Below are 24,390 nucleotides of genomic sequence, written 5' to 3'. Positions count from 1 at the left end.
TGTACATACAAAAAGACATTCACATTTCTCAGAGAGAGTTGTCAACAACCCATTGAAGAAACAGGTAATCTAACAATACCTAACAGCAGGTAACAAAGGACACTGAACCTCTCACACCGAGTAAAGTAAACCGGAATGCAGCTGTGTTATGACTGTGGTAGTATTGTTATGACTGTGGTAGTATTGTTATGACTGTGGTAATATTGTTATGACTGTGGTAGTATTGCTATGACTGTGGTAGTATTGCTATGACTGTGGTAATATTGTTATGACTGGTGGTATTGTTATGACTGTGGTAGTATTGCTATGACTGTGGTAATATTGTTATGACTGTGGTGGTATTGTTATGACTGTGGTAGTATTGTTATGACTGTGGTAATATTGTAATGACTGTGGCAGTATTGCTATGACTGTGGTAATATTGTCATGACAGTGGCAGTATTGTTATGACTGTGGTAATATTGTTATGACTGTAGTAGTATTGCTATGACTATGGTAGTACTGCTATGACTGTGGTAGTATTGCTATGACTGTGGTAGTATTGCTATTACTATGGTAGTACTGTTATGACTGTGGTAGTATTGCTATGATTGTGGTAGTATTGCTATGACTATGGTAGTACTGTTATGACTGTGGCAGTATTGTTATGACTGTGGTAGTACTGTTTTGACTGTGTCTAGGAGGGTTAACTCGTCTTCCTTTTGTCTTTGGGCACTCACCTGTCACAGCGTGGTCCGGTGTGCCCCGGCTGGCATCGGTCACATATCAGCTCCCCTCGCGGGTCCACATGGCACGTGGGGCTGAAACTACGATGTTTTTGAGTAAGAAAAACAGGAAGTAGAAGAAAAAGAAAAGAAACACGTATCAACAACCCCATCCTTCTGTCCCCCATAAACACAACAACATCACTGAGTTGAAAAAGAGGGAGAGTCCAGCTCCTGTCCCCCTCCTGATCCCAAAGATAGAGCAAGAGTTGGGCTGGGTCAGGGATAGGTTCCAGTGTTCCTGACAGAGGGCTGATGGAATGACTGGCCAGTCTATTTCAGAAGACACTGGATCCCAGGGCAGGAACGGTGGGGTAGCACTGCCTTTTTGGAATGTCTGGGGGAAGAAGCTTTCTTTAGCCGCTGGTTCTGCTACTTTGGCCTAGTGTAGAGGAATGCTCAGCTGCTCAGCTCCTGGCCTGGGGGCACGCCGCTCCACTCTAGCCACCAGGGGATTACCACCCATTACCAGTGCTTGACTAGAGCTATTGTCTCTGGCCCTGTTCACAAGTAAATGACCTCAACATGGTGGAAACACAACAGATCTAGGCAACAGCACCGCCAGTCACGGTGGTGGACCCCCCCCCCCCCCAAAAAAAAACCCACAGGATTAGAGTCATGAAAATTTATTATAGGTAGGGAGAGGTCAGTATGGCTAGATAAGGATTCTGATTAAGTGTCATATAAACTTATTTCCATGTGAGATGTGATGACATACTTGTTGGATGGGATATTGAGGGGGCAGGCGCAGGGCAGGCAGTCATTGGCTGTTCCCTTGGTAGCGTCCCCATAGAAACCAGGGATACATTCATCACAGTGGAATCCTGTGGTGTGGTCAGTGCAGCCCTAGAAATATACAGTAGGTTTAGTTAGGTTAACAACCATTCTTTCATTCTAGAACAATACCAGTACACACTTTTTGGGGGGTATACATCCACTATAAACCAGTTTTTCCTATTAAAAATCTGGTCTAGAAAAAAAGAGAAGGAAGGGAAGTGCTGCTAAGGTACACAATGGTATGTTTTTGTAGACAGAAGCTGCTAAGGTACACAATAGTAGGTTTTGGTAGACAGAAGCTGCTAAGGTACACAATGGTATGTTTTTGTAGACAGAAGCTGCTAAGGTACACAATAGTAGGTTTTGGTAGACAGAAGCTGCTAAGGTACACAATGGTATGTTTTTGTAGACAGAAGCTGCTAAGGTACACAATAGTAGGTTTTTGTAGACAGAAGCTGCTAAGGTACACAATAGTAGGTTTTTGTAGACAGAAGCTGCTAAGGTACACAATAGTAGGTTTTGGTAGACAGAAGCTGCTACGGTTCTTGAATGGCACAGTGGTCCAAAGCACTGCTTCTCAGTGCTAGAGGTGACACTACAGACCCTGGTTCAATTCCAGGCTTTATCACAACCAGCTGTGATTGTGAGTTGCATAGGGATGGGCACAATTGGCCCAGTGTTGTATGTGTTAGGGTTTGGCCAGGGTAGGCAGTCATTGTAAATAGGAATTTGTTCTTATCTGATTTGCCTTGTGAAATAAAGGTATAAAAAAATAATAGTAGATTGTTGTAGACAGAAGGTGCTCTTTGGTAAATAAAGGAGGACCAAGTCACGATTCATATTTTTCATTAAAATGCCTTTATTTGTTTCGCATGTTTGCCACACCCTGACCATAGTTTGCTTTGTATGTTTCTATGTTTTGTTTGGTCAGGGTGTGATCTGAGTGGGCATTCTATGTTACATGTCTAGTTTGTCTATTTCTATGTTTGGCCTGATATGGTTCTCAATCAGAGGCAGGTGTTAGTCATTGTCTCTGATTGGGAACCATATTTAGTTACCCCCCCCCACACACACACACACATATACATACATACATACATACATACATACACACACACATACATACATACATACATACATACATACATACATACATACATACATACATACATACATACATACATACATACATACATACATACATACATACATACATACATACAGGCGTTTGAATGACTTATATGAAGAGTGCCTTGGTCCTCCTTTCCTTTTGATAAAAATCTGGTGCATTGTCATAATTTGTTTGAGTAGCAGCTGCGAACGTGCGAACGCATTTTCAAAATTTGAGTCTAATCTACAAAGAAACCCAAAGTTTTACCTGTCTCGTCTCCATAGCGTTGTCTGACTGGGATGGTCTGGTGAATAATTGGGAGAGACTTTGAGAGTCTGATGTTGCCAAATTAAACGTAATGCATTTCCCCATAGATTGGCATCAACCCAAACTCTGGTAATGCACCGCTAATGAAATGAGAGCATTTTTTGGGGTCCACGCATCGTCAGCCCCAATAAAACCTAAACGCTCTTGAGTCAATTGCAGATGTCTACTCAGCATAATCACCAGCATAGAGTAGATCTCTTGATTATGGGGGTGTGGAGGCTAATAATGGGTAATGGGGTTGATGTGATAGGGGGTGGGGGGTTGTGCTTACCCCCTTCCCCACACAAGACTGGCTCTGTGCCACTTGCTTGGCCTCTGTTAAAATGTCCAATTCCTAGTGGGATCAATCCTGAGAGCTTTTCTAGATGCAAGGCGGGCAGGCACACTCTACTGAGCAGGATGAGGGTGGCCAGGGTTTAACTCAGTCTCATGACATCATTTACAGGCACTAACCTGCCTGGGAGGAGACAACGCCAGGCGTCAGGGAAGTAGCCTACCGTAGACACCACACCACAGCTGACAGATTACTGCGCATGATCGCTCCTGACCTACAAAAGTACAAAATACCTTATTCTCTCACAGCAATGGCGAACTCTTGAAATTCCTTTTGTCGCTACTGATTTGGACGATTGGATGCCTTTTGGACATTTTAAGAATAATTTGTATTGTTGTATTTCTCATGCTCCTGCCTTCAGTTTGTGTCATTTGTATCACTGCATTTTTGTGAAGCAGGGCTCCCCTTCAAAAGGTCTCAATGGACCTCACCTGCTTGAATAAAGATGAAATCAATACAAATAAATAAATGTAACAGTATAATTTTAGACCGCCCCCTCGCCCATACCCGGGCGCGAACCAGGGACCCTCTGCACACATCAACAACTGACACCCACGAAGCATCATTACCCATCGCTCCACAGAAGCTGCGGCCCTTGCAGAGCATGGGGAACTACTACTTCAAGGTCTCAGAGCTAGTGACGTCACCGATTGAAACACTATTTAGCGCGCACCGCTAACTAAGCTAGCCGTTTCACATCCCTTACATAAACATCCCATCAACATCCCCATCTCCCTTCCACCTGCTCATAGCTGATATATAATAAAACATCCCATCAACATCCCCATCTCCCTTCCACCTGCTCATAGCTGATATATAATAAAACATCCCATCAACATCCCCATCTCCCTTCCACCTGCTCATAGCTGATATATAATAAAACATCCCAATCTCCCTTCCACCTGCTCATAGCTGATATATAATAAAACATCCCATCAACATCCCCATCTCCCTTCCACCTGCTCATAGCTGATATATAATAAAACATCCCATCAACATCCCCATCTCCCTTCCACCTGCTCATAGCTGATATATAATAAAACATCCCATCACTGTTCTAGCAGTCCGTCTGTTTAATCCTGAAGGAGTTCTAGTCTGTCTGAAGGCAGCTCAGATAGTGAGAGCAGAGCGGTGGGAGTGGTGCGCCAGAAGAAGGTGAGAGAGGTCAGAGAGCGCTAGCTAGCTGTTTGGATGAGGACAGTCAGACAGCTGAGACTGGCCCCGGGCCCTCGGGACACAGCCCTCCACTCAGCTCACGTCTATCTGAACACAGAGTCATGACAAATCTCCACAGGGTACACCCTGATATCTGTCTCCACCGACACAGTCCTGAGCAAAACACGCACAGGCTGGGAATGAAAAGAGGGAGCAGAAAGTCAATACGATAGAAAATGGTATCCTGGTTGGGAACCAACCAGCAACTCTCTTCAGGTGGAGGCTTAATCCTCACAAGAATCAGTGCTATAAGGATTTAACAGTGGTAATATTACCAAGGGTGGGATTGTTACAACACCTGGAGCACACGTATGCAAATATGATGTAATGCCATACTATGCCAGTAGGTGATGTCAGGAATAGTCTTCTGCAAACTATCAAACATGTCCGTCCAACAAATTGTCACTGTTGATTGGCCAAGCTTCAAACACACAATAAACACTTTTTACTATCTCCAATGGTAGCATTTGTCATGCACTGCGTCTTTAGGAGAGCACAGCTGTGACCTGTTGTAAGGTGAAACTCGGGAGCAGGTGCTGTGTCCACCATTAACGAGGGAGGAAGGAACATGTTAAAGTAGCTCAGTGGAATGAGACAGCTCTGAAAACTCACACCCCTGTGACTGACAGGGACATGAATTTATGAATTTGTATATGAATTTAACCTTTATTCAACTAGAGCCAGTTAAGAACAAATTCTTATTTACAATGATGGTCTACCCCAGTCACACCCTAACCCAGACGACACTGGGACATTTGTGCGCCACTCTATGGGACCCCCAATCACGTCCGGTTGTGATACAGCCTGGAATCGAACCAGGGTCTGTAGTGACGCCTCTAGCACTGAGATGCAGTGCCTTAGACCTCAGCGCCACTCAGGGGAAATAAGTGTATATTATGAGAGGATTATCATAGCCAATTGAAACGCTCTAATGAGAAATGTGTTCATGTGAACTCTCCATGTCGTCCGTACACCCCCCCCCCCACCACTACATCGTTTCTTGTCCAACGTACCAAGCATTGTCCAGTGATGTCATCACAGTTTGTAGCATGGCCTTGGCAGTCGCATGGTTCACACACTCCTTTGAACAGGGTGCTGTTGACCCTTCGATGACCCGATGAACACATCTGCAACACAAACAGTCACCAAGGCATATCATGACTATGAAAAACCGGGTACAGAATTTTGACAGTTTAAAGACACTGCTTTGTAGGTGAATCAAAATGTAACGATGTAAAAACAAAATCAAATGTCTCCAAGCTAAAGTGGAAAATGTGGAAATACAAATGACTATTTTTAGTCAGTGAGATTTGGCGTTTTATTGCCTCAGAAGCTGTTTTGAGGTTCATAATTAGACCTACAAAGCCGTAATTGATGCAACAATTTTGCTGCACTAAGTGCTTTGATTTGTACAGTTGGAGAGACATTTTTTATGTTATTGTTTATTGCTGTGCATCAGGAATAGTAATACAATGGATTTGAAATGCTACATTCAGATCTTCAACCCAAATCATTGCCACTTTATATAATGTTTACATACCCTACATTACTAATCTCATATGTATATACTGTACTCTATACCATCTACTGCATCTTGCCTATGCCGTTTGGCCATCACTCATTCATATATTTATATGTACATATTCTTATTCATTCCTTTACACTTGTGTGTGTGTATAAGGTAGTTGTTGTGAAATCGTTAGGTTAGATTACTTGTTAGGTATTACTGCATGGTCGGAACTAGAAGCACAAGCATTTCGCTACACTCGCATTAACATCTGCTAACCATGTGTATGTGACAAATAAAATTGGATTTGATTTGAGTAAATTGTCAAAATAATTGAAGCAAGCAATTTCAGGTAAACAATGGCTGTTTTTTTTATCTGAGTAGGTACACATACTAATCCAAAAGCAAAACATTAGTTCAAAATACAAGTAAGAGAATAGGGAATGCGCAAGCTTCACAATAGTACAATAGCCTTAAAATAAACCTTAGAAACACAAGCTTTAGAAACGCAAGCTTTATCAGCCATTTTGTCAACTCTCAGTAGATACTGTGTAGTTCAATGCACTCGTGGACATTGATCGGACACAACACTCCGTCAGGCATCGCTTCAAAACTTTTCCTACGAGGCTGAAAACAACGAGGTACACCCAGAGAAAGACAACAACAACAAACATGCCCTGTGTTTTGTCTCGCTCTGCACGTTCTCTCTGTACTGACCTTAGTAAGAAGGGCTACCCTGTCATACCTCTGCAGAGAGGAAGAAAGGAAGAGAGGAGAGAGAGACAAGGAAAGAGAAAGGTGAAACCTACACTGAAGAAACAAAAGACTTGCGTGGATAAAGGAATGCCTACAAACAGCAAGAGCATAACGGTGAGCGTAGAACAGCAAGGGCGTTTTTCTCAAAGGATAAGGACAGAAACAAAGCACAAGGGAAAAACATTTGAAACACAAAGGACATAGAAAAACAACACATATAAATAGATATTAGACCCCTGGGCATTGGGTGAAGAGAGTATAAAACAATCACCAGTACACATACTATGAAGATTTACCCTTTCCATAAAGGTTATGCTATTGGATTTGTAGATATGAAACCTCAGGCAGCATCTTTCTTAGTACTCTACGTTTAATGGTTTTGCTGAGGGAGAAAGGATTAGTGCTGAGCCGCGAGGCCACACAAGTGTCACCGCACACTTCACAGCACGCCACCGCCGCTATTCACCGAGGTCACTTCCAGCATTCTCTCCCTCTCCAGCGCCTATCAAGACTTGATGATAACCGTGCATTATACTTCATTCCCCCTCTCCCTGCCGCCTCCCCCCCACACATTTGGTGTCAGCACAAAACGCCACATGCAGAAATCAATACCCATCGCTTTTTTAAATAGAAAATACCGTTTTCAACCGAGAGTACAGATTGCTGTAATAGCATACCCTTGTTTGTACCTGTATGTCAGCTTCTCTTTACACTTACAAGCCAACTACGCTCCCGTAAGCATGCATGCCCGCACACACCCAAACCTACCAATCACACACACTTTACAATGAATGGATGTGAAAATGACACAGCAGCAGAGAGCCACTCTCACACAGCCAATTTTCACTTTCTTTTATTTTCCCATCCCAAGAAAAACCACATAAAACCGCGGGGAAATGAAAGCTCTGATTTACCTCACAAGACGTTCCACCGTATCCAGGGGGACATTGACACATCTCCACAGCATTGGCCATCTTCTCACTGCTGGAGAACTCACTGGCCACCTCCAGACTGACAGAATGTAGCCTGGTAAAGAGAGGACAGATACAGGAAGACAGAACAAGAACATCACACCATTAGAAAAGAGCATCAGGTCAGCTTTTCAAAAACAATCTAGACAAGATGAAATTAACTGTTGAACATGAGAACACAGAGATCTGAAACGTTTCTTTACAATCTGTCTTGCCAGACCTCATAACGACGTTCTCTAACATACAAAGAACATCAAGCACAGAAAACTCCAGCTGATTTTGGCCTCTTGTGCCAAAGAGTGGATGTCGTGGCAGATCAGTGTGGTGCAGTGTGTGTGGTTACCTGTAGATGGCGACCCGCTCATTGCTGTGTGAGGCTCTGATGAGGAGGCTGCTCACATTAGTTAGAGCCATCATGAAATCTCTCTTGCTGACAGGCAGGCCTGTCTCCTGATTCTCAAAGTGGTCAGGGTAGAGCAGAGTTCTCTTTGTGCTTTCCGAGAAAGGGTACACCGGCAGACCGAACCGACTGTCAATCATTTTTATCCCGCCGCCCTGCAAGAGATGAAATGCCAGAGTTTTTTCCCCTCGTTTGAGAGACAGCATCCATGTTGGTGCATGTATTTAATCCCCTCATGCCAAAATGCGAAGTCTTGGCTCTGACTGTCAATATGGGCCATAAATGGAGCATGGGTAGCACACATGAATAATACTCTATTCTGAGACACCATGAATAGCTCAATTGTATAAAGAGTGACATTTCCTGAAATGAGACTTGTCTTTGTGTCCAGATTGTTCATTGACTCAATAAGTGTGCGAGTTATTTTTCAATGTATGCATAGTAATTTATGTGTAGGTGTGAGCTGAAAGGAAATAGAGAGATCTGTGTGAGTATGTGTGCAAGAGAGAGACAGCGAGACGGAGTAGAAAGGAAATGCTGATTGCATACCGCCGATGGATGCATTGCCAGGTAGAATTTAAGGGTAAGATCTCCAAACACGCTGGTGGGAATCATCATAGAGGATTATTAGATGTTATTCATCCCGCCTGCTTATTTACTGTTCCAATGGCTGCTGGGAAATTACAATTTATGGGTGCCGGCCACTTTATTTGCACTGAATTAATGGAGTGTACACATGCAAAGCAGGGTTTAACTATCAATAATGACCTGTCATATATCCAGGCTCTTCCCCATATCACGTATGACATGTGCTCTCCTCTCTGCAATATATTAATAAATCCCAGTGACTGAGCTTAGGTGGCTGTCATCTGACACTAATGGGGCTGGGAATCTCTCCCTCAGACTCATAAAACAAACATCTGTGTACCAACATCAGTATAACAAATACACACTGAAGGTGAAGAGGAACGTCTCTGACCAACCTCTGATATCATCCGTCAATCTGTAAACACAGGATATTTTGGATGGAAAAGGGTTGTGTTGTCAAATTTATAGTTTTTAGCATTTTATCATTGATTGCACGAGAGAGCAGGCTCCCTCGCTGGCTTCCAGATCCTCTGGATAAACTACTTCTTCAGGCTTAACTCTGAGGTTGTAATCATGATCTGAGTTCTCCAGCTTTTGTAAAGAGGCCAAGAGGACATATCAATGTCACATCGGATTGGTGTGGCTGAATTTGGGTTTTGAATGATATCACTTATGTGTGTGCGTGACTGTGTATGTGTGTGTGACTGCGTGTGCGTGACTGCATGTGTGTGTCCCATTATTCAGAGTGCTTAAGGGAGAAAATCTTAAAGCATTCCTCATGGATCACACACACACACACAAAAAAAAAGACAGCGAATGCATCCTCTCACTGCACTCGGCTGACTGAAGATGGAAACGATGACAGATGAACCGCTGGTCCACGATGGAGCGTTAGTAAAAAGGACACCTCGCTAGCGTAATAGCCCGAGAAGACAGAGAGAACAAACGACGGGGAAAATGTGCATATCGAGCATCACTCCCAAGGTCAGCGCCGATCGTCTCCTCCATGTCGTGAATGATTAAACAACGCTAAAATGAATCCTTTAATTGATTCGCAAACAGCTTCGGCAAAGTTGTGTGAACCACAACAAACAAAGAAACGGTGGTGAGTCAGCTTCAAAGCGAGGTCTTCTACTGGCTGTTTCACGACTGAGAGGCAGAAGTGAAGTAGGCCTTGTCTTCAGAGCAGCGTAACAATCGGAAAGGCCTCAGAGAGCCTTTACTGTGAGATATATGCTGAGCGCTGCACAAACTAACGCAGATGCTTTGCAAATTTAGTATAGAGCTAGACCAACTGAATAGATACACTCTTCTCTGGGGCCCACTCTATGTTCATGATAATCAACAGCGGTTTTGTTATATGTTGTAATAAAAAAACACAAGCAGTCCTTGCTGTCATGTTGGATGATGCAGCTTTGTCAACAGAGTGCTTGTTAGGAGCAATAATGTCTTCTCTGAGAAACATCTTCCTCGCTTAATTTGATGGAAGGATCCTCACTTTGAAGAAATATTTTTTTTATTGCCCTCTCATTCTTCTCTTATTCTTGTCTAATTTGCAAACTTGTATGGATTTCAGTAGACAACTCTGATAGATATTTAAACATGTATTTTGTCTTTTACTATTCTATCCGAGCCGTCTTCTCTGATTAACCTCTTCATCTAAGTTACCCTTCAATGTCATGACGAAAGAATATTGGCAAAATGTATTGCTCACAGAATTAGACAGGTCTGATCAGAAAGGATTCTTAAAAGGAAGATATATTGGAGACAACAAAATGACCAATTTACGCAGATAATTCAAGTTTTCACTTGAGTCCTCAATCAATCTTGAAGGGCCTTATTGAGTACCTGGATAATTTCTCCTAGTTCCTCTGGACTAAAACCCAACTATGATAAGTGTTACTGTTATGAACTTGAGTGAAGACCCAAAAGCGGTTTTAACAGAAACAGAGTTCTTTAATGAAAATACAGGAATGGCATAAATCCTCTTCCAACGTTGTCAGCGGAACAAAAAGAACGTTAGTATAGTGCAGGATGCTCCTGCCAGGCAGACTCCGACAGGACAGGACAAGGTGGAAGCAAACGAGACGACAGCTTGCTTCTGGCATCAAAAAACACAAACAAGAATCAGACACTGAAAGTAGCAGGAACAGAGAAAGAAATAGAGACCTAATCAGAGGGGGAAGAGAGAACAGGTGGGGAAGAGTGAAAGAGCTAGTTAGGGCAGATGTAGAACAGCTGAGGAATGAGAGACAGAGAAGGTAACCTAAAAAGACCAGCAGAGAGAGAGAGTGAAGAGAAAGGACAGGAACAGACATAACAAGACATGACAGTACCCCCACTCACCGAGCGCCTCCTGGCGCACTGAGGAGGAAACCTGGCGGCAACGGAGGAAATCATCGATCAGCGAACGGTCCAGCACGTCCCGAGAGGGAACCCAACTCCTCTCCTCAGGACCGTACCCCTCCCAATCCACTAGGTACTGATGACCACGGCCCCGAGGGCGCATGTCCAAAATCTTACGAACCCTGTAGATGGGTGCGCCGACAAGGATGGGGGGGGAGGGACGAGCGGGGGCGCGAAGAACGGGCTTAACACAGGAGACATGGAAGACCGGGTGAACGCGACGAAGATAGCGCTGGAGAAGAAGTCGCACTGCGACAGGATTAATGACCTGGGAAATACGGAACGGACCAATGAACCGCGGGGCCAACTTGCGAGAAGCTGTCCTAAGGGGAAGGTTCTGAGTGGAGAGCCATACTCTCTGACCGCAACAATATCTAGGACTCTTGGTCCTACGCTTGGATTAGCGGCCCTCACAGTCTGCGCCTATTACGGCAAAGTGCCGACCTGACCCCTTCCAGGTGCGCTCGCAACGCTGGACAAAAGCCTGAGCGGAGGGGACGCAGGACTCGGCGAGCTGAGATGAGAACAGCGGAGGCTGGTACCCGAGGCTACACTGAAAAGGGGATAGACCGGTAGCAGACGAGGGAAGCGAGTTGTGGGCGTACTCTGCCCAGGGGAGCTGTTCTGACCAAGACGCAGGGTTACGAAAAGAAAGACTGCGTAAAATGCGACCAACAGTCTGATTGGCCCGTTCGGCTTGACCGTTAGACTGGGGATGAAAGCCGGACGAGAGACTGACGGAAGCCCCAATCAAACGGCAAAACTCCCTCCAAAATTGAGACGTGAACTGCGGGCCTCTGTCGGAAACGACGTCAGACGGAAGGCCATGAATTCGGAAAACATTCTCGATAATGATCTGAGCCGTCTCCTTAGCAGAAGGGAGCTTATCGAGAGGAATGAAATGAGCCGCCTTAGAGAATCTATCGACAACCGTAAGAATAACTGTCTTCCCGCTGATGAAGGCAGTCCGGTGATAAAATCTAAAGCGATGTGAGACCACGGTCGAGAGGGAATGGGAAGCGGTCTGAGACGGCCGGCAGGAGGAGAGTTCCCAGATTTAGTCTGCGCGCAGACCGAACAAGCGGCGACAAATCGACGCGCGTCACGTTCCCGAGTGGGCCACCAGAAACGCTGGCGAATGGAAGCGAGCGTACCCGAACGCCGGGGTGGCCGGCTAACTTGGCAGAGTGGGCCCACTGAAGAACGGCCGGACGAGAAGGAACGGGAACGAACAGAAGGTTCCTAGGACAAGCTCGCGGCGACGGAGTGTGAGCGAGTGCTTGCTTTACCTGCCTCTCAATTCCCCAGACAGTCAACCCGACAACACGCCCCTCAGGGAGAATCCCATCGGGGTCGGTGGAGACCTCAGAAGAACTGAAGAGACGAGATAAAGCATCAGGTTTGGTGTTTTTGAGCCCGGACGATAAGAAATAACAAACTCGAAACGAGCGAAAAACAGAGCCCAACGAGCCTGACGCGCATTAAGTCGTTTGGCTGAACGGATGTACTCAAGGTTCCTATGGTCAGTCCAAACGACAAAAGGAACGGTCGCCCCTCCAACCACTGTCGCCATTCGCCTAGGGCTAAGCGGATGGCGAGCAGTTCGCATTACCAACATCATAGTTACGTTCTGACGGCGATAAGCGATGAGAGAAAAACGCGCAAGGATGGACCTTGCCGTCAGAGAGAGAGCGCTGAGAAAGAATGGCTCCCACGCCCACCTCTGACGCGTCAACCTCAACAACAAACTGTCTAGAGATGTCAGGTGTAACAAGAATAGGTGCGGATGTAAAACGATTCTTAAGAAGATCAAAAGCTCCCTGGGCGGAAACGGACCACTTAAAGCACGTCTTAACAGAAGTAAGGGCTGTGAGAGGAGCTGCCACCTGACCGAAATTACGGATGAAACGACGGTAGAAATTAGCGAAGCCCAGAAAGCGCTGCAGCTCAACGCGTGACTTAGGAACGGGCCAATCAATGACAGCCTGGACCTTAGCGGGATCCATCTTAATGCCCTCAGCGGAAATAACGGAACCGAGAAAAGGGACAGAGGCGGCATGAAAAGTGCACTTCTCAGCCTTCACATAAAGACAGTTCTCCAAAAGGCGCTGGAGGACGGACGTGCTGAACATGAATCGAGAGAGACGGTGAAAAAAATCAGGATATCGTCCATGTAAACGAAAACAAAAATGTTCAGCATGTCTCTCAGGACGTCGTTAACTAGTGCCTGAAAGACAGCTGGAGCGTTAACGAGGCCGAAAGGAAGAACCCGGTATTCAAAGTGCCCTAACGGAGTGTTAAATGCCGTCTTCCACTTCCCCTCCCTGATGCGCACGAGATGGTAGGCGTTACGAAGGTCCAATTTGGTGAAAAACCTGGCTCCCTGCAGGATCTCGAAGGCTGAAGACATAAGAGGAAGCGGATAACGATTCTTAACTGTTATGTCATTCAGCCCTCGATAATCCACGCATGGGCGCAGGGACCCGTCCTTCTTCTGAACAAAAAAAAAAACCCCGCTCCGGCGGGGGAGGAGGAGGAGACTATGGTACCGGCGTCGAGCGAAACCGACAAATAATCCTCGAGAGCCTTACGTTCGGGAGCCGACAGAGAGTATAATCTACTCCCCGGGGGAGTAGTTCCCGGAAGGAGATCAATACTACAGTCATACGACCGGTGTGGAGGGAGAGAAGTGGCCTTGAACGACTGAACACCGTGCGCAGATCGTGATACTCCTCCGGCACCCCTGTCAAATCGCCAGGCTCCTCCTGTGAAGAAGAGACAGAGGAAACAGGAGGGATAGCAGACATTAAACAGGTTACATGACAAGAAACATTCCAGGATAGGATAGTATTACTAGACCAATTAATAGAAGGGTTATGGCGCACTAGCCAGGGATGACCCAAAACAACAGGTGTAAAAGGTGAACGAAAAATTAAAAAAGAAATGGTTTCGCTATGATTACCAGAGACAGTGAGGGTTAAAGGCAGCGTCTCACGCTGAATCTTGGGGAGAGAACTACCATCTAAAGCGAACAAGGCCCTGGGCTCCCTAACTGTCTGAGAGGAATGTCATGTTCCCGAGCCCAGGTCTCGTCCATAAAACAGCCCTCCGCCCCAGAGTCTATCAAGGCACTGCAGGAAGCAGATGAACCGGGCCAGCGGAGATGGACCGGAAAGGTAGTGCGTGATCCAGAAGGAGAGGCCTGAGTAGTTGCGCCACCAGTAGCCCTCCTCTTACTGATGAGCTCTGGCTTTTACTGGACATGAGGTGACAAAATGACCAGCGGAGCCGCAGTAGAGACAGAGGCGATTGGTGATTCTCCGTTCCCTCTCCTTGGCCGAGATGCGAATACCCCCAGCTGCATAGGCTCAGCATCCGAGCCGGCGGAGGAGGGTGGCAGTGATGCGGCAGGTGGCAGTGATGTGGAGAGGGGAGCAACGGAGAACGTGAGCTCCTTTCCACGAGCTCGGCGACGAAGATCAAACCGTCGCTCTCATGCGAATAGCGAGAGCTATTAAGGAGTCCAGACTGGAAGGAACCTCCCGGGAGAGGATCTCATCCTTAACCTCGACGTGGAGACCTTCCAGAAAAACGAGCGAGCAAAGCCGGCTCGTTCCAGTCACTAGAGGCAGCGAGAGTGCGAAACTCAATAGAATAATCCGTTATGGATCTATTCCCCTGACATAGGGAAGACAGGGCCCTGGAAGCCTCCTCGCCAAAAACAGAACGGTCAAAAACCCGTATCATCTCCTCCTTAAAGTCCTGATACTGGTTAATACACTCAGCCCGCCTCCCAGACTGCCGTGCCCCACTCACGCGCCCGTCCGGTAAGGAGAGAAATGACGTAGGCGATGCGGGCTGCGCTCCTGGAGTAAGTGTTGGGCTGGAGAGAGAACACCACATCACACTGAGTGAGGAATGAGCGGCACTCAGTGGGCTCCCCAGAGTAACACGGCGGGTTGTTGATCCTGGGCTCCGGAGACTCGGAAACCCTGGAAGTGGGCGGTGGATCGAGGTGGAGTTGGTGAACCTGTCTTGTGAGGTCGGAGACTTGACGGCCAGGGTCTCAACGGCATGTTGAGCAGCAGACAATTCCTCCTCGTGTCTGCCTAGCATCGCTCCCTGGATCTCGACGGCGGAGTGAAAAGGGTCCGGAGCCGCTGGGTCCATTCTTGGTCTGATTCTTCTGTTATGAACTTGAGTGAAGACCCAAAAGCGGTTTTAACAGAAAACAGAGTTCTTTAATGAAAATACAGGAATGGCATAAATCCTCTTCCAACGTTGTCAGCGGAACAAAAAGAACGTTAGTATAGTGCAGGATGCTCCTGCCAGGCAGACTCCGACAGGACAGGACAAGGTGGAAGCAAACGAGACGACAGCTTGCTTCTGGCATCAAAAAACACAAACAAGAATCAGACACTGAAAGTAGCAGGAACAGAGAAAGAAATAGAGACCTAATCAGAGGGGGAAGAGAGAACAGGTGGGGAAGAGTGAAAGAGCTAGTTAGGGCAGATGTAGAACAGCTGAGGAATGAGAGACAGAGAAGGTAACCTAAAAAGACCAGCAGAGAGAGAGAGAGTGAAGAGAAAGGACAGGAACAGACATAACAAGACATGACAGTTACGGATGGGTCTCTAAAAGATACAAACTTTTAACTGCCATGAGGTCTCCCGATTCAACGAGCAAATGGTGAAGTTGATGTGCTTGGTGTACATATCCCGTAAAAATGTTATGTTGTTGCAAATATTAACTTTGGTAGAAAACTTGGTAGAATAGATAGGATATTGAAACTGTGGAGAGAGAAAAACCTGTCCATCTACAGAAAAAAGATCCTAATTAATCCCGTAGTGATTTCATAGTATATGAATCCAATCATGGCTCTACCGACTCCAGGAGAATCTTTTATCAAGTCGAGAATTTAATTATATATATTTTTTGCCTGGAATGGCAAACCAGTTAAATGGGCATATTTATCTAATGAACATGAGTTTGGATTGTTAAAACTACTGCCAATCAAAAACAATTCATGGCTTAAAATAACTAGCAATAAATCATAACATTTATCAATTTCACATAAGGTCAAGAGGTTTGACAAGTTGGGAACAGATTTTTTTATGTCCCAATACCATGGCAACCGGTTTATGAACTGATATACAAAACAACAGTTGACGCATCAATCCGTTCATTTCAATTTAAACCGTTATATAAAATTCTCATCACAAAAAGAGTGCTCAATAAATGGGGCATTGAACAGTCAGCCCTGTACAGACTGCAACGAAGAAACAGAATAAATAGATCATCTCTTTTGGTACTGCACTTCGGTAGCTCACGTTTGGAGTCAGGTTCAGGAGTAGATATTGAGTCATAATGGCTGTGTTCAGACGGACCTACAATTGGGAAATATGATTATACTCTTAGGTAAAGTATTTATTTTTAGGGTAATCTTGGTAGAAATTGTACAAATAGAGAGGCTCAAGGCACTTTTGAGACATCACACTAAAATAGAAGAACGTATTTCAAAGGAAATAGTAAATGGTGGTGTACTGGGAAGGATGGATTAGTCTTTGGACATCTGAGGGGAGGAATTACTATTAGAGTGATTGGTTGATTTGACGATGCACTTGGAGTCCAGTACAAATTGGAGGAGGTTATATGTAAAGTACCAGTCAAAAGTTTGGACACACCTACTCATTCCAGGGTTTTTCTTCGTTTTTACTATTTTCTACATCTAAACTATGAAAAACCACATATGGAATCATGTAGTAACTAAAAAAGTGTTAAACACATTATATTAGAGTAAAAGTAGTCACCTTTTGTCTTGATGACATCTTTGCACACTCTTGGCATTATTTCAACCAGCTTCAGCTGGAATGCTTTTCCAACAGTTGAATGAGTTCCCACATATGCTGAGCACCTGTTGGCTACTTTTCCTTCACTCTGCGGTCCAACTCATCCCAAACCATCTCAATTGGGTTGAGGTCGGGTGATTGTGGAGGCCAGGTCATCTGATGCCGCACTCCATCACTCTCCTTCTTGGTCAAATAGCCCTTACACAGCCTGGAGGTGTGTTTTGGGTCATTGTCCCGTTGAAAAACAAATGATAGTCCCACTAAGCGCAAACTATGGGATGGGATGGCGTATCACTGCAGGATGCTGTGGTAGCCATGCTAGTTAAGTGTGCCTTGAATTTGAAATAAGTCACTGACAGTGGCACCAGCAAAGCACCTCCTCTTCCATGATTCATGGTGGGAACCACACATGCAGAGATCATCCATTCACCTACTCTGCGTCTCACAAAGACACCAATAATCGCAAAATTGGACTCTTCAGACCACAGGACAGATTTCCATGTTCATTGCTCGTGTTTCTTGGCCCAAGCAAGTCTCTTCTTATTATTGATGTCCTTTAGTAGTGGTTTCTTTGCAGCAATTCAACAACGAAGGCCAGATTCATGCAGTCTCCTTTGAACAGTTGATGTTGAGATGTGTCTGCTACTTGAACTCAGTGAGACATTCATTTGGGCTGCAATTTCGGAGGTGCGATTAACTCTAATGAACTTATCCTCTGCAGCAGAGGTAACTCTGGGTCTTCCTTTCCTATGGCGGTCCTCATGAGAGCCAGTTTCATCATAGTGCTTGATGGTTTTTGCGACTGCACTTGCACTTTCAAAGTTCTTGAAATCTTCTGGATTGACTGACCTTCATGTCTTAAAATAATGATGTTTCTCTTTGCTTATTTGAGCAGTTCTTGCTGTAATATGGACTTGGTCTTTTACCAAATAGGACTATCTTCTGTATACCACCACTACCTTGTCACAACACAACTGATTGGCTCAAACGCATTATGAAGGACAGAAATTCCACAAATGAACTTTTAACTGGGAACACCTGTTAATTGAAATGCATTCCAGGTGACTACCTCATGAAGCTGGTTGAGAGAATGGCAAGAGTGTGCAAAGCTGTCATCGAGGCAAAGGGAATAAGTAGGTGTGTCCAAACTTTTTACTGGTACTGTATATACAGTATATAGAATTTTTATGTTTTCCACTTGGTCCTCCAACCAGGGGTGGTGTTGGGAAATAAATAAAAAAGGAGATCAGAAATGTGCAACTAATGTTATTTTATAGACTAAACTGTCTGTTAGTTTAATAGCTGATCTATCCTCATAATTATTATTTTTTTAAAGATACCCTCTGTGAGAAAGATATATAGAGCTCTGCCATGGGGACCAGCAGGAATGTGTAAAACAACGCATATGGGACACAAAAGACTGCACCGCTACTAAGCTGAGCTCATTTCTGGAGGATCAGCTAATGACAGCCAGATGCTGTCAAACACTATGAGCCCACACGCACACACACAGACACGCGCACACACACACACACACACACACACACACACACACACACACACACACACACACACACACACACACACACACACACACACACACACACACACACACACACACACACACACACACACACACACACACACACACACACACACACACAGATTATCCACAACACATTGCTTTGCGCCAAACCACTTTTTAAATGAAACCAGACATAGCATTCAGACATGTCTGGAGTGAACTTCAAAAAACGCTGAAAGGATCTTTGAAACTGAAAAAGGGACATGTCACATGATCAGTCTAGACCAATCAGGTTGAACATTACTTGGAACAACATTCTCTATGGGAGCACTTGCTCTATGAAGGAGTTCGTGTTGGCACCTAACCGAACACATGTAATCGCATAATGAGGCTATTAGCACTTACCTCTATTATGACATTAGGAGAAGAGTTAACCCTGATGTCCTGGTCTTTCTCCCCTGCATCATATGAGACTGTATAGACAAGACTTCCTCCATAGGCTGGGAGCTGTAAACAAACAGAAGTCAACATTTTATGTACTATGCACAGTGTGAAAGTTTACACACCCCTTGTACAGCTTTCAAATTTTGTCACTGTAAAATATATCACATTTTTTTCTACTGATCTACACAACCTGCTCCACATTTTCAAAATGAAAAAAAGTATTACAGAACATTTTCTGAATTAATTAAAGGTAGAAAACAAAGATGTCTTGATTACGTATTTCTTCACACCCCAGAGTTAATACTTGGTGGAAGAACCTTTGGATTATATCAACTTTCCACAACTCTTAGGGCAACATATAGTGTTGTGATGCAAAAATTCCAGCAAATAAATAGTGCATAGGATTAAAAAGGTATTGTCAGATATTATTCATCCTAATCAGACAGATTTTTTACATGGATGATAATTTGAGATGATATTAAACAAGTCCTGGAAACAATAGAACACTATGAAAAATCCAAGAAACCAGACCTGGTATTCATAGCTGACTTGGAATATATATATAATAATATATATATATATATATATATATATTAAGTACGACTGGAATTTATATGCTGTATAAATGCCTGGAATATTTCAATTTCGGAGAATGTCTTGTAAAATGGGTTAAAGTTATGTATAGTAACCCTAGGTGTAAAATAGTAAATAATAGCTACTTCTCAGAAAGCATTATACTGTCAAGTGGAGTAAAACAAGGTTGTGAACTATCTGCATATCTATTTATTATGGCCATTGAAATGCTATAAAAATCAGATCCAACAGTAATATCAAGGGGATAGAAATCCAGGGCTTGAAAAACAAAAGTGTCATTGTACGCTGATGATTAATGTTTCCTTTAAATCCACAATTTGAATCCCTCCACAGCCTCATAGAGGATCTAGATAATGTTCTAATTCATATCCTGAAAAAAAATAGATAAGATCTTGCTACCATGGGAAAAAAATACCTGTCTATTTGTGGAAAAATCACCCAGATTAACTCTTTAGTCATATCCCATAAATTAGGTTTGCAGAAGTCTAAGGAGGGTTTTCCTCTAACTTTTTACCTGGGCTTTGCTCCTTTCAGATTTATTTTCATCCTGACAATCTCCCCAGTCCTTGCCAATGACAAGCATACCAATAACATCATGCTGCCAACACAATACTTGAAAATACAAAGGGATCAATGACATTGCATTCAGTCCATATTACTGGCCTGCATGACAAAGTGAAAATAAGAAAGCCTGTGTTAAAAAAATCAATTTTAAAAAATCCATTCTGTTTGCAACAAGGCTGTTAAGTAATACTGCACGACAACATGGCATATAAATTAACATTTTGGCCTAAATTAAAAACCACTGGTTTGGGTCAAATCCATCACAAGACAACACAGAGTAAAAATCCCTTTATTTTTCAGTATTGTGGTGGCAGAATCATGTTATGGGTATGCTTGTCATTGGCAGGGACTGAGGAGTTTGTTAGGATGAAAATGAATCTGAAAGGAACAAAGCCCATGTAAAAGTTAGAGGAAAACCCTCCTTAGACTTCTGCTAACCTAACCCTGGGATAAAGTTGTATTTCTCAGCTAGACAATTACACAAAATGTAATGCCAAAGACACACCAGAATGGCTTCTCAAAGGTGTTGAGTGTTCCTGAATGGTCCAGTCTCAGTCCTGTTCAAATTTGCTTGAAAATCAGAGAAAGGGTTTGAATTTTGCTGTCCATCACTGATTCCCAACCAAATTTCACGAGCTTGAGCAATTTTGACAAAAACAATGGATATACTGTATGTTGTCAACAGTTGTGCAGTTTATAGAATCTTATTCCAAATTATTCACAGCTGTAATGGCTGCCAAAGGTGCTTACATCAAGTGAGTGGAGACTTATCCAATTATGATATTTTAGTTCTACAACTTTCTTTCACTTTGAATATGTGAAGTAGGTTTGTAGATATGTAGGAAAATGCGAAAAGGTTCAAGGGGGTGCAGACATTCGATAGGCCGTAAGAGTTGTGCAAGGTTTGTACAAATTTTTTCAAAATAATTCACAGCTGTAATGGCTGCCAAAGGTGCTTCCACCAAGTATTACCCCTGAGGTGTGAAGACAATGCAATAAATACATCTTTATTTTTTAACTTGGAAAATGCTTTTAAAAAATGATTTAACTTAGAAAATGGGGAGTAGGTTGTGTAGATAGGTAGGGAAAATCAAATTGTATTCTCTTGTGAAGATAGTGGAAGGGGTGTTTGTACAGTTGAAGTCAGAAGTTTACATACACCTTTGCCAAATACATTTAAACTCAGTTTTTCACAATTCCTGACATTTAATCCAAGTAACAATTCCCTTTTTTAAGTCAGTTAGGATCACCACTTTATTTAAGAATGTGAAATGTCAGAATAATAGTAGAGAGAATGATTTATTTCAGCTTTTATTTCTTTCATCACATTCCCAGTGGATCAGAAGTTTACATACACTTAATTTAGTATTAGGTAGAATTGCCTGTAAATTGCTTAACTTGGGTCGAATGTTTTGGGTAGCCTTCTACAAGCTTCTCACAATAAGTTGTGTGAATTTTGGCCCATTTTTACTGACAGAGCTGGTGTAACTGAGTCAGGTTTGTAGGCCTCCTTGCTCGCACACCCTTTTTCAGTTCTGCCGACACATTTTCTATAGGATTGAGGTCAGGGCTTTGTGATGGCCACTCCAATACCTTGACTTTGTTGTCCTTAAGCCTTTTTGCCACAACTTTGGAAGTATGCTTGGGTTTATTGTCCATTTGGAAGACCCATTTGCGACCAAGCTTTAACTTCCTGACTGATGTCTTGAGATGATGCTTCCCTATATCCACATAATTTTCCTCTCTCATGATGCCATTTATTTTGTGAAGTGCACCAGTCCCTCCTGCAGCAAAGCACCCCCATAACATGATGCTGCCACCCCCGTGCTCCACGGTTGGAATGGTGTTCTTCGGCTTGCAAGGCTCCCCCTTTCTCCTCCAAACATAACAATGGTCATTATGGCCAAACAGTTATATTTTTGTTTCATCAGACCAGAGGACATTTCTCCAAAAATTACGATCTTCGTCCCCATGTGCAGTTGCAAACCGTAGTCTAGCTTTTTTATGGCGGTTTTGGAACAGTGGCTTCTTCCTTGCAGAGCAGCCTTTCAGGTTATGTCGATATAGGACTAATTTTACTGTGGATATAGATATGTACCTGTTTCCTCCAGCATCTTCACAAGGTCCTTTGCTGTTGTTCTGGGATTGATTTGGGATTGATTTGCACTTTTCGCACCAAAGTACGTTCATCTCTAGGAGACAGAAGGCGTATCCTTCCTAGGTGGTATGACGGCTGCCTGGTCCCATGCTGTTTATACTTGCGTACTATTATTTGAACCGATGAACGTGGTACCTTCAGGTGTTTGGAAACTGCTCCCAAGAATGAACCAGACTTGTCAACATCAGGTCTTGGCTGATTTCTTTTGATTTTCCTATGAGGTCAAGCAAAGAGGCATTGAGTTTGAAGGCAGGCCGTGAAATACATCCACAGGTACACCTCCAATTGACTCAAATGTTGGCAATTAGCAGAAACTTCTAAAGTCATGACATAATTTTCTGGAATTTTCCAAGCGGTTTAAAGGCACAGTCAACTTAGTGTATGTAAACTTCTGACCCACTGGAATTGTGATACAGTGAATTATGAGTGAAATAATCAGTCTGTAAACTATTGTTGGAAAAATGACTTGTGTCATCCACAAAGTAGATGTCCCAACCGACTTGCTAAAACTATATTTTGTTAACAAGACATTTGTGGAGTGGTTGAAAAACACATTTTAATGACTCCAACTTAAGTGTATGTAAAACATCCGACTTCAACTGTATGTGTATAACAACTGTATATGATAACTTGCACTGTATAGAACAGAACGTCTTACCGCCATCAAATGCACTTTTACAGTTTAATAGCATGTAAAGACAAGGACCGAGATTAGGTCTGCATGCATAGTGAGGGTTATAGGAGTTATTGCTTTAGTACTTAGCTTGGATATAATACTTAGCTAAAATGATCTAAGGTCCCCTTTAAAACCCAGTGAAGTGTGAAATGACCCAACACCACCAACAAATCTCCACTCCTCTTCGGTGACATTACGAGCTGTGTGTAATGATCGTTAAGGGACAGCTTTTTATAGCGGGACACACTACCCATGCCTGGCAGTAATACTGACGAGGCTGTACTAGACAAGACGCATTACAATCAGCTTTTAAACAAAGATCCTTAAAGATGGACACAGTTACAGGCACTGTGCTCTTGAAGATTAGAGGATGCCTAGTTTGCCACAGCCACAAGTGTGTTTTGTTCCAATGATGACTGCATTCCTAAAATGTAGGGCGTCTTGTCTGTACAGTTGAGCACACATTCTCGGATCCAGGACAGCCTAACCTCCTTTGAATTTGTATATCTTTGTTTTTCTTTCTTTCTGCTTCATCTTCTCTCCTCTGGCTCCAGCTCTCCAAACAAAGCAAAGATGTGTGTTGTGTTTTTCCTGCTAGAAAGGGGCCCTCTTATCTTGGTGTTATTGAGCTGCTCTCTTTTCCTCTCCTGGCCCCCTGCTGAGGCTGTAGCAGGGAGCTCGTGGGGCTTTGCTGTGTTGAATGAAAGGCCCTGTCGTTATCTGACCTGGGAGAACCTAAGACTAGACTGGACCTGGAGGGCAAACCACTTCCCACTCAGCATTTATCAGAGGGGCCCTGAGTTTTCCCTGACCAAGAGACCTGTATAGGATATAACTAGGGACCAGAGTTGTTCCTGGTTAGAAGCCTATGGGGCTTCCGAGTGGCGCAGCAGCCTAAGTCACTGCATATCAGTGCTAGAGGCATCACTACAGGCCCTGTTTCAATTCCATGCTGTATCACAACTGCCCGTGATTGGGAGTCCCATAGGGCAGCACACAATTGGCCCGGGTTAGGGTTTGGATGGGGTAGCACATCATTTTAAATAATTTGTTCTGAACTGACTTGCCTAGTTAAATAAAAGCACCATCAACACCCTGGTTAGAAGACCAGCCACAGCAGGGAGCATGGGGCTTTGGAGAAGGTTTGAGCGAAAGCCTTATTTCACATAAATCCAATTCACATTGAGAACACTTCATCCTCTGTGAAACAAAGGGGCTGGTCTATGAAGGTAAAGTGCATTGTGGGTGGGAGGAGCAAGGGAAATCAAACCTTTTGTTTAGGAGCAAAAGCATTCGTCAGCACACCACTCGTGGCAGTTATAATCCTCCTCTAAATAGTGTCAGAAACACACAACAAGACACACATCAATAAACTATCCATGTCGCAGTAGGATGTCTTTGTCTGGGACACATAACAAGAGCTC

General features: G+C 43.8%; 1 protein-coding gene across 2 annotated transcripts in view; it reads right to left on the bottom strand.

The window, feature by feature from the left end:
- The window catches only part of lama2 (laminin, alpha 2), a 160,474-nt gene that overhangs the window by 73,871 nt on the left and 62,213 nt on the right, over nt 1-24,390 (bottom strand). For both annotated transcript variants that reach the window (XM_064990886.1, XM_064990887.1), the window contains exons 13-18: nt 18,936-19,037; nt 8,106-8,317; nt 7,706-7,817; nt 5,542-5,655; nt 1,483-1,610; nt 720-806 (exon numbers count right to left, since the gene is read on the bottom strand). In XM_064990886.1, the coding sequence (XP_064846958.1) occupies nt 720-806; nt 1,483-1,610; nt 5,542-5,655; nt 7,706-7,817; nt 8,106-8,317; nt 18,936-19,037 (755 nt within the window). The remainder of the gene's footprint in view (nt 1-719; nt 807-1,482; nt 1,611-5,541; nt 5,656-7,705; nt 7,818-8,105; nt 8,318-18,935; nt 19,038-24,390) is intronic.

Source organism: Oncorhynchus masou, chromosome 16 (genome assembly GCF_036934945.1).
Source record: "Oncorhynchus masou masou isolate Uvic2021 chromosome 16, UVic_Omas_1.1, whole genome shotgun sequence".
NCBI classification, from domain to species: domain Eukaryota; kingdom Metazoa; phylum Chordata; class Actinopteri; order Salmoniformes; family Salmonidae; genus Oncorhynchus; species Oncorhynchus masou.
Note: the sequence above shows the minus strand (reverse complement) of the source record. Positions and strands in the feature narration are given on the sequence as shown.